Genomic DNA, 16,449 nt, shown 5'->3' with positions numbered 1-16,449 from the left:
GCTATCATCAGTTAGGTACCGTAGGGCGGAGTTTATTTGCCCTTCCATGATGAGTTTCTCAAAATATTTTGCTTTGTCCGGAGAATATTTTTCTGGTAGGATCCAACTAGGCGTTTTTGGATCGTTCTTTTATTCGCTACGCATTTTTGATAACCCTTTGCCTTAAACTTTTGACTTGGTTTTTGCACTCCTAGAGCCCGAAGAACAAAAGCCGCTTTTAAAGCTATATGCCGACTTTCCGACCTATTTTTCCAGTCGTTTATGTGCTTTGTAAGTTGATCAATAAATTATCCGCCTATTTTCCTGCACGGAACTAACAAGGTGTTGATGATTTCTGAAGAGTTGGCTGTTATCACTTTTCCTTCCGATTGACCTAAAACAATCGATTGCGGCGTGTCCACAGTTGATTATATAATAATCCTACCTTCACAGTACCGTCCTTTATTTTCCAACCCAGCTCTACATCCCTGACATTAATCTTAATATCCTCTCTGTTGTTAAAAAGAAAGAGTCCTGCGGGTGGCGTCAGCAGCTTGAGGCCTCTGCCCTCTTCCATTTTACAAACGTTCTTTTGATAAAGAAAATAAAAATGATCGGTTTACAAAATTAAGGAGCACAACGTTTTTGATTGGAAATGGGAAACTAATCGATATGGAGGGACTATGCACCGTTTGCGTTTGCACGGCCGTAATGATTTTAAGAGAGTACAATTTGGTACAATAAAATATAACAATAATAATAATTTACAGAATTATTTGAAGTAAGAATTAAGTGCTATACAACATTAAGAAATATATAAATCATATAAATGGAATCACTGTGTCAATAAACGATTTTCCAATTGCATTCCTTGCGGCTCAGATGCGATCAGTAACTCTTGCAGGCGGTCCAGTGTTTTAAGGTAAGTCATTACAAAAGAGAATTACCCGCCAATGATATTAAAAGAAACAAGTTAAAAAGAATAAAAATCGTATTTCTAAATTCCTAATCCTTTAATAATAATAACAATAACAAAACAATAATAATAATAATAATAATAATAATATTTTTAGATGAAAAATTTTATTGACAACAACGCTAACTAATAAAATCCTATTTACAATTAATTCGCTTGAAAAAAAAGAAAAAACTATTTATTCAAAACACTATTTACAATTCCTGTCGATTTAAAAAGCACTTAATTTAGCTTAGAAAGAGTTAATTTAACTAAGAAAAATCTATTCGAACTGAAAACATTTCATTTCAATAAAAAACACTGTCAGCCTCTAAAATAATAATAATAATAATAATAATAATAATAATAATAATGATAATAATAATCGTAAATGTGAAAGATCGCGGTAAATTTCACTTTTCGTGCTTTGAGGACGCAGGGGTAAAAATCACTGATAGAAACGTAAAGTAGCAGCGTTCTAGCGGCGCTCCACACGCGCGTAGCCCCATAGCTAAGTAAATATATCCATCCTAGAAAATTTGACAATCACGTGACCATAAATCGACAGCCGACCGTCCGTCCGCACTACAGCGAGACAAGTGTTTTATCTCACACAATCTAGCTAGTTTAGGAGCCCAGGTGCAACCTGACATTGCACATCAGTGCACATCCATGTTGTGGTCAATTGACAGCTGTCAAAACAGGGTATCCGCTGACCAGTATCACCTGACCGTATTGCGGCCTCAGGTAACGACCTATCGAGGTCCACTATTTTTTTAAGTTATCCGCTGACAAGTTACTAGTTTCAAATGATCGAAGCTCAAGTTCAAGTTTAATTTTAATTCCAATTATGGAAATAGGTTGTGTTGTCGCACGTCGAGCCGCACAATTAAAATTTTGATTTCAAACTGACCTCGGACGCGAAAATTTAGCCAGCCATTACAGGCAGAAAGGGCAGTTGCTTTTGACTTTTCTTACCATGGTCACGCGTCGGTCACGTTCTACGTCCAATTTTTATGCTCTGATTGGTCAAAATTTGACAGGTGAGTTCATGCCAAACATTTCTGCAGTATCTGGAAACTTGTTTACTGACAGTTGAAGCCGACAGAGGTTTGTGTCATGTTGTCATGTTTTTAACTGCCTTTTCCACTGGATGTACACAAGGAAATACAGCTGCTATCAAGATTCTTCTGTTATGGATGGTTTGTTTATTGGGTTTTTGGTTGAGAAATACACCGCTTGTCAAAGTAATCGGAGATCCGATTTCGGATGGCATCGTCTTCGTTGTTCACCTTGCTTGATGCGTAAGAGGGTTGAAAAGTCTCGAGCGATTCTAGCGTTACTTGATGGTTTTCCGGAGCTGCATCTCGACAGGTAAGCCTAAGTAATTTAAGCTAATTTATACAACAGGATAAATTGGAGTTAATGTGATAACCATAAACCCGCCCTTACCAGTAGTGGAATCAGCTCACTTCCTTTCAGGGGTCAGTTCCGGCATGCGACCCCTGTCACACTAATTGTTTTGCTCAGCCAATTAGATGCCAGCTATCACATGTACAGTTGATGCCTATATTTTCGCGCCTAGCTCAGCAAAATAGCACTTCATATTCTTCTCTTCGTAGAACAAAATCCCATCCCACCCTCCCTTATTACTGCTTGATCCTGTCTGCTGGTTTTTTTTAAGGTTTTATATATGAGGTCTTTTCTCTTGCTTAAAAGCTTAAGAAGCTGCTTATACTTTTTGCAGTCATACGAACTACTGATCTTTGTTGTTTACACTTTGAATCAATTGGCAATTATCAAGAAGATATGGCAGAAAAGAGGTGGGGTTTCTACTGAGGGGAATCATTCTACCAGGCATCCCAACATGCTTGTGCACTTAGTTACTTTGGGCCTTATTTTGATTATTAAGTTGATAAAAGTTTAATTGTCATTTACTTACAACTTCTATTAATATATTTTCGTCTACCCTCTCTCCCTCGAGGTTCATGTTAAGTGTCTGGCTCTGCTTTCGGTAGGGTTCAGGTTTCGCTCAAAAATAATTGAGGGTTTTTCCTGACGGGCAGCAGGCACGCAATCCTAGCTTATTTTAGTGATGATATCTGTATTGAGAGTCGTCGGCAATTAATAAACATGGGTTCGGGATGAAGTGCTCCCATACAGGTCACACTTTGCCCCATAGACTCTTGTTACTCTTTAAACCGGGGAAGTAGACATCTAGAGAGGTCTTTCCACCTCTCCATTACCCAAGGGGGATTATCACCTCCACTCACAACCTTGGGGGATTATCAACCCCTAGAGAGGATTATCACCTAGCTTCTCACTATCCTGGGGGATTATCACCCCCAAGAGAGGATTATCACCTCTCACTATCCTGGGGGATTATCACTCCCTAGAGAGGATTATCACCTCTCCCCTTGTAGATTTCGGACTGTTACACCAATATGTAGAGAAAAGTGACCTGCTGTCCATATTTGGAGTACTTCATCCCTTACCCCTTTTCCCCATAATAATTCTGGTCTAGTTACTTGCTTTATCTAAGGGGTTATGGGTTAAGAGCATTAATTGTATTTAATGTTTGTTTGTTAATAATAATAATAATAATAATAATAATAATAATAATAATAATAATAATAATAATAATAACATGTTTAAACAGAATGACCATTTCGGTTATAAAAACTGCTATCAATATGGGTCCTGTATAAAAATAAATGAATAAAAAGATAAAAACATTAATTATATACGAAAATGGGATACATTACATAATTATAATCAATGAAAAAAAGTAGCCTCCTTATGAACAAAACTACATACAATCATTAAAAAGGGTAGCCCCCTTATAAAAAAAGGCCCTCTTAGTCAACTCGAGATTGACTTTATCAATAGATAACCTATCCTTAGACCTAGTGTCATATGGTTTGTTTCTTTGTTTGTCATAGTGTTTGTTTGTTTTTTTTCTTGTTTCATAAAGTCGGCGTAGGTTATCCGGCTACTTTATGCACGTTTGTAAGATTTGAGACAATAATCCGACCTCGTATCAGGTTTGATATATGCTTACAGAACTTTAAAAAGCCTTTGGACATTTTCTGACCGCAAAGGGAAAGAAAACATTCCGAATATGTAGTTAAAATTTTGGCTTAAAGCTTTGAGCGATTTTCTTGCCTCGAGTTTCTCTTGAAAAATAGCAAACACCTGGAAGCCGGCTTAAACCATAAATCTGCAAGGTTTTGAGCTTATATGCTTACATGACTCAGGATTTTCTGAGACACTTTAATCTCAGTTTCTGTTTTCGTGAATAAAAGTTTTTTGTCTCTGTAAATGTTTCACCGAATAATAGTTCTTTTATTGATTGTCAGTAGCCTCTCTTGCAATTGTAATCGCTGTGCCGGTTGTTTTCAATCGTACATGAACATCGCTTGCAGGAGTATTCAAAATTCCTCGCGTATCTGACGCTTTTCAAGACTACACACAAATTCTTGTTGAAGCGTAACTCTTAGACCATTCATCTTCATCATGTGACAGCTCGCACTGCAAATTTGGTGCTTGTCAAAAGAGAGAACCGGTGATGGATGATTTTGGACATTTTTGGAACAGTCCCGACATTATAGAATTATCTTCATGAAAACGTTCTATAATGTGGTCAGTTCTATAATTTCTTGCGCAAAGGAAGCATTTGCTCTGATCGTCCAGAATAAGCTTAATGAATTTTTCTTGCCGAAATTGAGAAAATCTGCATTCTGTCCGAGGTCTGTTTCATAATAAAACAGTGTCTCATACTAATGTTTACCTCAGATGTGATGTATAAAAAGCATAAAAGGCTGGTTTGCACACCACCAGATTTGTTGGAAACATTTTGTTAAGTAAACAATGTCGAACACAAAAAACCGGCCTATTTTTTATTTTTTTTATTTTGACCTTCTAGACAAAGGAATACAACCTATAAATTACAAGCTGTAAATTGGCTGCCACCAAGGACCATCATGTCTTATAACCGGCTTTTATAGCATAAACTTTAATTTCGGTGCTGTCCAATTAACCTTATAAAATAAAGGTGGTATAGGTGGGCGACTGGGTTATTTTGTTTGGGAAGCATTTTTTTTTCAGGCGTTTTTCTCAAGAGCCATTATGGCTCCTGACGGTGATCGAAGATGATTGCAATTTTGTTGTTGTTTTTTTTTTCATTGAGGGGGGTTGGGGGGTGGGGTGGGGTACATACAAAATTAATGTATAAAACTATTAACTCGATGTAGGATTTGTCTCGCTCTTGGACTGTTCGCAAATTTGAAGGTCGTAATTTTTCTCCAAAATCACTTAACCTTTCCCTCAAAAGTCACATGAATGTGCCCTAAAGTTAACTGATTTGTGGATTAAAAGTTTATTGTTTGATTTAAATTATAAATTCATTAATGGCAGCTTCGCTTTTAGCCCTGGCTAAATCTATATATTATCCCTATCATTTATCAACCTCTAGGGCTTTTCATAGTAAATACTTTCAATGTTGTTGCTGTTGATTTGTTCTTGTTTTTGTTTTTTTGGAGGGGGGGGGGGGGGAATTTTGTAGCTCCGCAAAAAGCCCTGGAGGGCTTCCAACGGCCTTCCTCTGTCGTCTACATGTACTTGGGGTATGCATTATATCAGTATATGGATTTACAGGGTGTTTCAAAAGGTTCGTTCCGATTTTTTATTCGCTTAAATTTCACTAATTGTTAAAAAAAAAACTTTTGTAAAACTTAGTATGTTATTCATTATTTATTTAACATTGAATAACAAAAATATTAGTAACCAGAATGTCTTCCTGTATGTTTTCTGACATTTTCTAAGCGGTGAGGTATAGAATGTACGAGCTCCCAAGGCGTGTCCAAAGTCACATTCTTCCAGGCGAAACGTAGTCACTGTCTTAGCTCGTTCAGTGTTTTGGGGGCTGGATCTTTGTATGTTATCTCGTGTACGATAATCCAGATGGTCTCTAGGGGGTTCACATCACATGAGTTTGCCGGCTGGTCCTCCGTTGGTATAAAGTTGGCAAATCCTTCTGACACCATGCCTGCATGAAGTGTGCACCGCCCTTTTCTCTTCAAGGCTTTCCAACCTTTTTTTGGTAACTTATCCCTTTACCGTTGTGCTCGAAACTTTGATGGATAATGTGAAGTTGAAATTTTTTTAACTCTCTGTTTTCTGGATGATTATTAAGCATATACTTACAGCTTTTTCGATAATATTTCGCACACAGTTTGTGAAAAAACGGCCATGTACCCCTTGGTTTGTCTTCTAAGGTCTTTACTTTTGACCTCTTGTTCGGTCATCGTTCAGATTTCTTCAACAATTTGAAAATTTTTTTGGACTGAATGGCCAGAAGACCATAAAAATAGATGCCTGAGCTCTAGTACAAACAGTGTAGGCCTTCATTTCCATGAAGGAGTAGAGTAAATGAAAGAAAACGATAAAAATACCAAAATAGAAAACCTACAAAATGGGCAGGAAGAGTATGGCGCGAAAAACCTCGCTTACGTGCACAGTTAGGGCAAAAATTTAAAAAAAAATTATAATTTCATTAAATTTTAGTTTGAAATCGCTTTTAACGGCTATTTCGATAAATTTCTTACCTGAATCAGTTTACATTTGCCTAAAGAAGCATTAAATGCTTTGCGCAAAATACAATTTGCAATTGGAACGAACTTTTGAAACACCCTGTACTTCCACTCCCAGGAAAGAAACGTAGTAACAAACCTGGAACGCCATCATCGTGTCATCGAAAATAATCACCCATATCTTCCAATCCTCTCCTCGCAAAGGTTTTTCACCAAAGAGTCCCACCTGCATTCTTTTCCTGTCATTAACGTCAGGAACTCCAAAAACAGCAAACTCGTGATTCTCTTGTGGTGAGTCTATGGTCACTTCAACAATGTTGTGTTTCATTTTAACTTCAGCGTTCGGGTAAAGTTCGTTTATATCCATCCAGGGATTTTTACGTTCGATTCTTGCCGGAAAATGAGACTTCTGTATCCGAAATTTGACATTTTTAAACCATCTATTGCCCTTGCCGTTGAAAGCACAATCCTCCATCTCAAATGTTACTTTCCCGTGTGACTGACCATTACGATACACACCTGAAATAAGTACCCTTTGCTTTAGTTAATACTTCTTTTAAAAAGTGATTTTTTTCCTCCTTTTTTTTAAGGTTACATGAGTAAATATATCTTGAGTAAGAATAGCAAAATGTGCGGAAGGAAGTGAACCGTACCTCATGTGGATTGTACCGGCGTTGTAAATCATCATTTTGATTGACGATTAAAAAACAACAAATTATAAATGGCGATGTCAACAAAAAACTACTCTAAAATTAAGTTCAAACTTTTAGATACACCTGAATGTATGTCTAATCTGAATAGAGGAATAAATCAGTGGCACGTGCCAACTTGTAATGAGGTGCTTTCTTTACCGGTCGGACCCAATGATTTCATACCGTTCGTGATGTTTATTGTTGTTGTTGTTTTTTTAATCGTCCTCGATACACTCGTTCCTTATATTCTTGTAACAGCGATTCAATGTGGGGGAAGACGAATACTTATTAAACCCAACAATTTTAAAATATTAAAATATTTTTAGGTTCGATTATGCAAGTTATTTTACCGAGTTAGTGTAAGTAAGTCACTGTTTATAGCAGAAAATAAAAATTGTTTGAAACATAACTTCGATGAAATAATAATAGTAATATCATAGGTGACGACTTACACCTTAATTTGGCGCGAGATTTCAGCGTTAATTAGTAATTTCACATGTGAAATTACTAAATTAAAATGTCATGAATGAAGATGCCAGGGCATAAAAAGACGCTTTAGAAACCCTGAACACACGAAAGAGCACATCAAGAAGGATTCTTGGAGGTATGTTGTCGTAAAATTCTGAAAACTTAAGCCAAATTTCAGCTCTAAACGTTTGAGAGAGTGGAGTTCACGATCGATCGATACGATCCAGGATAAACAAGTCAAAAATCCTCGATTGCTAAGGTAATTCGTCACCCATGATATTAATAGGTAATCAAATGGTATGCTCGTGAAATTAGGGAATAATTTCACTTGCGTTTTGTCCAAATCCTAATAATAATATAAGGATATGGACAAAACGGGCGTGAAATTATTCCCTAATTTCACTCGTCGCCATTTGATTACACATACTAATAATAATAATAATAATAATAATAATAATAATAATAATAATAATAATAATAATAATAATAATCACACAGACATAAAATAAATACCACTGATCAATTTGACATGGCTTGCAGTCTCCTTGAAGTCTGCTGAACCTGTCTCATGTCCCCTGGGCTGCCCATCTAACATCCTGCAAATGTCTTAAAAAGTTGAAAACAAATCGTAATTAGAAAGATTAAATTTAAATTACAAGATTTCGTCTACGAACACAAAAGACAGAACCACCTTGTTAGACTGCACGATTCATCCTGGTAGTGAAAGAATGAAATTTAAAGCCATGAGAAATATACACCCAAATTTAACCACAGGGTGCACCCGTAATCACTTGCGCCGCCAAGCCCGGTAGGGGATATCTCCTTATAAGAGGCTCGATCTAAAAAACTGGTACCGCTAGAATTATTCAAAAAAAAAATTCGAACGCCTTAAGGCAACGATAACGTCAGTTTGCTCAAAGATTGAAAAGAATAGCTTTAAGGTGTTTCGATATAGTTTTTCAGAGGCCATACCGATATTTTCAATCGCTTTAAAAGTGATTTTATCCTTGTCTGATCGCTATAAAATTTTCACCAATGATTGACTATAGACTGAAATTTGTCAAAATATAGGTTTTAGTAAAATCGATGTTACTGTGACAACAATAAACAAAAAAACTTTGAAATTGATAAACGCCTAATTTTGCGGGATATAGACCAGGTACTTAAAATCCAACACTAGGAACTGAAAGTTTGGTGTTTAGCAAATAATCTCCGTAAGAAGTAAAAAATTATGTATGTTTCAAATTAATGCGGACAGTACATATATCCATGAAAGGAAATTTCAGCGTGAGTATTCTCAACGTTTTACATTCAAAAGATGCGATAAATTCAAACTAAAATGTACTAGTCATGGAGGACAGGTATGTATAGTGCGCGCATTATTTTGGAAAACTTAGCACAACGTTAAAACATTGAATGTTGTAACGCCGAGTTTTGACCGGTTAGTACGATAGGTTTGTCTTGAAATTTTAAGATGTTGTAGTCAATCAATCTCAATGAAAGTTTCAGACCTCATTATATACATTATGAAGATTATGTGAAGAGATTTAAACAAAAATTCGTTGGAGTCGTTTCAGAGGTATGCAAAAAAGCGCTAAAAGTCCAAATTTTGAATGAGGTTGCACTTATACGGGTGGTGAGAAAACGGGAAAAATCTGTGGGACGTTAAAGAACCCACACACTGTTCGTAAAGAGTAGGGCATGTAGTGCCCGGTGTAGTGGTCTATCTCACTTTCACACTCATGTATGGGGACATCCTTACTCATTCCTTCGTTACTTGTAAACTGCACCTAAGAAGTCAGGCAAAGTCCCCCAACCAGTCTTGTAAATTATATCTGAAAAGCCCTGAGGGGAGTGGATAATAAGATATTTACAATTTACAATTTACAAATAAATAATGTATCACAGCTATTGAAAATTTAAGGGTTGAAATATATTTTCGTTTTAGTCGACTTCAAACATACAGAATTTTTTACTTCTTACAGAGATTGTTTGGTAAACACCAAACTTTAATAAGTTCCTAGTGTTGGATTTTCAGTAGCTGGTCTAGATCACACAAAATTCGGCTTTTATCAATTTCAAAGTTTTTTGGTTTATTGCTGACATAGATATATCGATTTTACCTAAAACTACGTGTTCACAAATTTCAATCTATAGGCAATTACTGGTGAAAATTCTATAGCGATCGGACAAGGAACAAAACCTCTTTTAAGGCGATTGAAAGATATCGGAATGGCCTCTGAAAACTGTATCGAAACACCTTAACTAGCCTACTGATTGCTTTTAAATTATATCGTCGTAATTTCTACGTATTCCTCGAAGCGGTGTCAATTACTTTCATCATAGTTATTAGAGGAGACTGGTTATGAAAAGCGGCAAACATCAATGATAAAAACAACAGTGCTGCAGTTTATGTGGAAGCACCCTGAAAGTGCACAATCCTTTGTTTTCTGTTGGCAAATTGTTACGGAATAAATTAATGCAACGTTTTTATTAGTCAATACAATCAAAATGATAGGAATTCTTTTGAACGTTGTGCACTTTCAGGTCCGCAAAAACATATAACAAAGGAGTCTGACGGGTTTCATAACCATTCCACTCAATTAACTATGCTTTCATCCTGTCCTTGCAAAGTTCCTGTGATGAACCACATTAAAGAACTAAAAAACTGTCGCAATAAAGAATCAAAATTTGCCATATCAGCTGTCAACATAAACAGAGCGCCACCGAGTCACTTCTGCCTAAATCTTAAAATACAGCCCTGTATTCTGCAATTGTTCACGAGCATAACTACAGAATAGAGGGCCATTTCGTTGGATTAGTCAGGCGGCTTGGCAGTGTCAGAGTATTAAGTGGCTCGAAGGCTGGTAATCGCCTAATAACGAGCCAACTAGCCGCAGAGACGCTAAAATATATACCCTATACCTGTTTTGAGGATTCTAACCTCGACTGACGACCCTCCTTGACGCCGAGAAGTAAAACACAAGCCTTTCTCGTTATTTATATCGCTAACCTTGACTGACCAACCACTAAGCCACCAAGGTAGTGAGATTTAGTATATACACACTCAGTGATGTTGGTGATTTAAGCAATCTGATTGGTTCGCTATCTCGGACTATTTAACAATTATTCGCTGAAGGCGAGGTTAATATTGTTGACTATTATTCATCCAAAATATTTCCCCAATTCTGATTGGGTAAAAGCACAGGCATAATTCACCATAACCAGTTACTGATGACCAAATTTGGAAGAATTTTGTGTTTAACGAGGAAATGACGTCAAAGTTACCTGTCTCGTGTTCCACGAGCAGTTCACCTAACTTCCTGCAAATGTCTTAAAAAGTTGAAAACAAATCGTAATTAGAAAGATTAAATTTAAATTACAAGATTTCGTCTACGAACACAAAAGACAGAACCACCTTGTTAGACTGCACGATTCATCCTGGTAGTGAAAGAATGAAATTTAAAGCCATGAGAAATATACACCCAAATTTAACCACAGGGTGCACCTGTAATCACTTGAACTGCCAAGCCCGGTAGGGGATATCTCCTTATAAGAGGCTCGATCTAAAAAATCGGTACCTCTAGAATTATTCAAAAAAAAAAAATCAAACGCCTAAAGGTAATAATAACGTCAGTTTGCTCTAAATTGAAAGAATAGCTTTAAGGTGTTTCGATATAGTTTTTCAGAGGCCATACCGATATTTTCAATCGCTTAAAAAGTGATTTTATCCTTGTCTGATCGCTATAAAATTTTCACCAATGATTGACTATAGACTGAAATTTGTCAAAATGTAGGTTTTAGTAAAATCGATGTTACTGTGACAACAATAAACAAAAGACTTTGAAATTGATAAACGCCTAATTTTGCGGGATCTAGACCAGGTACTGAAAATCCAACACTAGGAACTCAAAGATTGGTGTTTAGCAAATAATCTCCGAAAGAAGTAAAAAATTATGTATGTTTCAAATCAATGCAGAGAGTACATATATCCATGACAAGTAAATTTCAGCGTGAGTATTGTTAATGTTTTACATTCAAAAGATGTGATAAATTCAAACTAAAATGTACTAGTCATGGAGTACAGGTATGTATAGTGCGCATTATTTTGGAAAAATTAGCACCACGTCAAAACAGTGAATGTTGTAAGGCAGATTTTTGACCGGTTAGTCGGATAGGTTTGTCTTAGAATTTTAAGATGTTGCAGTGAATCAATCTCAATGAAAGTTTCAGACCTCATTATATACATTATGAAGATTATGTGAAGAGATTTAAGAAACATTCGTTGGAGTCGTTTCAGAGATATACAAAAAAGCGCTAAAAGTCCAAATTTTGAATGAGGTTGCACTTATACAGGTGGTGAGAAAACGGGTTAGTTTTCAAGATCGCAAGAACGAAAATGCACCAAATTTTCTAACATCTACAAACGGTTAGACTTTCTAGTCTTCTCGGATAACGACGATAAACCGTAGGCCCCGTCTCACAAGCCCTTGCACATGTAATGAAAAATCTGTGGGACGTAAAAGAACCCACACACTGTTTGCAAAGAGTAGGGCACGTAGTCCCCGGTGTAGTGGTCTATCTCACTTTCACACTCATGTATGGGGACATAATTACTCATTCCTTCATTACTTGTAAACTGCGCCTAAGAAGTCTGGCAAAGTCCCCCAACCAGTCTTGTAAATAATCCCTGAAAAACCCTGGGGGGAGTGGATAATAAGATATTTACAATTTACAATTTACAATTTACAAATCAATAATCTATCACTGCTATTGAAAATTTAAGGTTTGAAATATGTTTCGTTTTAGTCGAATTCAAACACACAGAATTTTTTACTTCTTACAGAGATTGTTCGCTAAACACCAAACTTTAAGTTCCTAGTGTTGTATTTTCAGTAGCTGGTCTAGATCACACAAAATTCCGCTTTTATCAATTTCAAAGTTTTTTGGTTTATTGTTGACATAGTAATATCGATTTTACCTAACACTACGTGTTCACAAATTTCAATCTATAGGCAATTACTGGTGAAAATTTTATAGCGATCGGACAAGGAAAGAAACCTCTTTTAAGGCGATTGAAAGATATCGGAATGGCCTCTGAAAACTGTATCGAAACACCTTAACTAGCCTACTGATTGCTTTTAAATTATATCGTCGTAATTTCTACGTATTCCTCGCAGCGGTGTCAATCACTTTCATCCTGTCCTTGTAAAGTTCCTGTGATGAACCACATTAAAGAACTAAAAAACTGTCGCAATAAAGAATCAAAATTTGCCATATCAGCCGTCAACATAAACAGAGCGCCACCGAGTCACTTCTGCCTAAATCTTAAAATATAGCCCTGTATTCTGCAATTGTTCATGAGCATAACTACAGAATAGAGGGCCATTTCGTTGGATTAGTCAGGCGGCTTGGCAGTGTCAGAGTATTAAGTGGCTCGAAGGCTGGTAATCGCCTAATAACGAGCCAACTAGCCGCAGAGACGCTAAAATATATACCCTATACCTGTTTTGAGGATTCTAACCTCGACTGACGACCCTCCTTGACGCCGAGAAGTAAAACACAAGCCTTTCTCGTTATTTATATCGCTAACCTTGACTGACCAACCACTAAGCCACCAAGGTAGTGAGATTTAGTATATACACACTCAGTGATGTTGGTGATTTAAGCAATCTGATTGGTTCGCTATCTCGGACTATTTAACAATTATTCCCTGAAGGCGAGGTTAATATTGTTGACTATTATTCATCCAAAATATTTCCCCAATTCTGATTGGGTAAAAGCACAGGCATAATTCACCATAACCAGTTACTGATGACCAAATTTGGAAGAATTTTGTGTTTAACGAGGAAATGACGTCAAAAATGCAGCCTTCTACGGGTTAAGGCACCGTTGCCGTGAAGAGTTGGGGATGAAGTTGAGTTGTTTTGGTTGTGAAAAGAAAAAATGGCGGACATCTTACTCGTTTCAAGAGTAAGAACTACAGCTGGAACTAGGCGAAATAATTGAATGTATGTCTAATCTGAATAGAGGAATAAATCAGTGGCACGTGCCAACTTGTAATGAGGTGCTTTTTTTACCGGTCGGACCCAATGATTTCATACCGTTCTCGATGTTTATTGTTGTTGTTGTTGTTGTTGTTGTTTATTAATCGTCGTCGATACATTCGTTCCTTATATTCTTGTAACAGCGATTCAATGTGGGGGAAGGCGAATACTTATTAAACCCAACAATTTTAAAATATTAAAGTATTTTTAGGTTCGATTATGCAAGTTATTTTACCGAGTTAGTGTACGTAAGTCACTGTTTATAGCAGAAAATAAAAATTGTTTGCAACATAACTACGATGAAATAATAATAATAATAATAATAATAATAATAATAATAATAATAATAATAATAATTATAACATAGACATAAAATAAATACCATCTTCCAATGTGTCATGGCTTGCAGTCTCCTGGAAGTCTGCTGAACCTGTCTCGTGTTCCACGAGCAGTTCATCTAACATCCCCCAAATGTCTTAAAAAGTTGAAAACAAATCGTAATTAGAAAGATTAAATTTAAATTACAAGATTTCGTCTACGAACACAAAAGACAGAACCACCTTGCGAGACTGCACGATTCATCCTGGTAGTGAAAGAATGAAATTTAAAGCCATGAGAAATATACACCCAAATTTAACCACAGGGTGCACCTGTAATCACTTGAACTGCCAAGCCCGGTAGGGGATATCTCCTTATAAGAGGCTCGATCTAAAAAATCGGTACCTCTAGAATTATTCCAAAAAAAAAAATCAAACGCCTAAAGGTAATAATAACGTCAGTTTGCTCTAAATTGAAAGAATAGCTTTAAGGTGTTTCGATATAGTTTTTCAGAGGCCATACCGATATTTTCAATCGCTTAAAAAGTGATTTTATCCTTGTCTGATCGCTATAAAATTTTCACCAATGATTGACTATAGACTGAAATTTGTCAAAATGTAGGTTTTAGTAAAATCGATGTTACTGTGACAACAATAAACAAAAGACTTTGAAATTGATAAACGCCTAATTTTGCGGGATCTAGACCAGGTACTGAAAATCCAACACTAGGAACTGAAAGTTTGGTGTTTAGCAAATAATCTCCGCAAGAAGTAAAAAATTATGTATGTTTCAAATCAATGCAGAGAGTACATATATCCATGACAAGTAAATTTCAGCGTGAGTATTGTTAATGTTTTACATTCAAAAGATGTGATAAATTCAAACTAAAATGTACTAGTCATGGAGTACAGGTATGTATAGTGCGCATTATTTTGGAAAAATTAGCACCACGTCAAAACAGTGAATGTTGTAAGGCAGATTTTTGACCGGTTAGTCGGATAGGTTTGTCTTAGAATTTTAAGATGTTGCAGTGAATCAATCTCGATGAAAGTTTCAGACCTCATTATATACATTATGAAGATTATGTGAAGAGATTTAAGAAACATTCGTTGGAGTCGTTTCAGAGATATACAAAAAAGCGCTAAAAGTCCAAATTTTGAATGAGGTTGCACTTATACAGGTGGTGAGAAAACGGGTTAGTTTTCAAGATCGCAAGAACGAAAATGCACCAAATTTTCTAACATCTACAAACGGTTAGACTTTCTAGTCTTCTCGGATAACGACGATAAACCGTAGGCCCCGTCTCACAAGCCCTTGCACATGTAATGAAAAATCTGTGGGACGTAAAAGAACCCACACACTGTTTGCAAAGAGTAGGGCACGTAGTCCCCGGTGTAGTGGTCTATCTCACTTTCACACTCATGTATGGGGACATAATTACTCATTCCTTCATTACTTGTAAACTGCGCCTAAGAAGTCTGGCAAAGTCCCCCAACCAGTCTTGTAAATAATCCCTGAAAAACCCTGGGGGGAGTGGATAATAAGATATTTACAATTTACAATTTACAATTTACAAATCAATAATCTATCACTGCTATTGAAAATTTAAGGTTTGAAATATGTTTCGTTTTAGTCGAATTCAAACACACAGAATTTTTTACTTCTTACAGAGATTGTTCGCTAAACACCAAACTTTAAGTTCCTAGTGTTGTATTTTCAGTAGCTGGTCTAGATCACACAAAATTCCGCTTTTATCAATTTCAAAGTTTTTTGGTTTATTGTTGATATGGTAATATCGATTTTACTTAAAACCACATCTTCACAAATTTCAGTCCATAGGCAATTACTGGTGAAAATTTTATAGCGATCGGACAAGGAAAAAAAACACTTTTTATTGCGAGTCTTCCCAAACCGAATTTGCGAAAACGATCGAGAGCTCCGCATGGTGGCGCACTGGTTTGCTGAAGAGATGACCCGAGCAAGAATCTTAACTGTTTGAGATAAATGGCCACAAGCGTGACGTTTTTAATTGAAACCAATGATAAAACTAACTAATTAACATCTCTTCAGGAAAGGTGGGGACAAAAATCCGCTACGAGTCACAAGAATTTGGCAACCCCACCAAGACACCAGCCGAGCTCTCGAGAAGGAAAACCAATAAACTAAGTTGGTTTCAGTACTTAAAGTATATTGATCTAAAAGAACGAAAACAGGCATTGGAGTAGCAGCCCAATGAAACTGACCTACTGCAATACTCGGACGATAATGGCGATAATAGACACTTTGTAATAATCGGTTTAATGTTGCTCAGTAGCAAACAACGAAACTATACTACAACAAGACTAACGCCGACTAAATTACGCCAATGGAGAAGCAGACCCATTTCTGACCCTCTGCAT

General features: G+C 36.5%; 1 protein-coding gene across 2 annotated transcripts in view; it reads right to left on the bottom strand.

The window, feature by feature from the left end:
• LOC140948429 (uncharacterized) overlaps positions 1–16,449 on the bottom strand; it is a 48,652-nt gene that overhangs the window by 4,270 nt on the left and 27,933 nt on the right. The window contains exons 4-8 of one of the 2 annotated variants that reach the window (XM_073397668.1): positions 14,115–14,207; positions 10,974–11,018; positions 8,199–8,291; positions 6,665–7,044; positions 425–568 (exon numbers count right to left, since the gene is read on the bottom strand). In XM_073397668.1, the coding sequence (XP_073253769.1) occupies positions 425–568; positions 6,665–7,044; positions 8,199–8,291; positions 10,974–11,018; positions 14,115–14,207 (755 nt within the window). The remainder of the gene's footprint in view (positions 1–424; positions 569–6,664; positions 7,045–8,198; positions 8,292–10,973; positions 11,019–14,114; positions 14,208–16,449) is intronic. The other variant, XM_073397677.1, reaches the window with a different exon arrangement.

The sequence above is a fragment of the Porites lutea genome, chromosome 1 (assembly GCF_958299795.1).
Source record: "Porites lutea chromosome 1, jaPorLute2.1, whole genome shotgun sequence".
NCBI lineage: Eukaryota > Metazoa > Cnidaria > Anthozoa > Scleractinia > Poritidae > Porites > Porites lutea.
The sequence above is the reverse complement of the archived record's forward strand: the minus strand, read 5'-3'. Positions and strand labels throughout refer to the sequence as shown.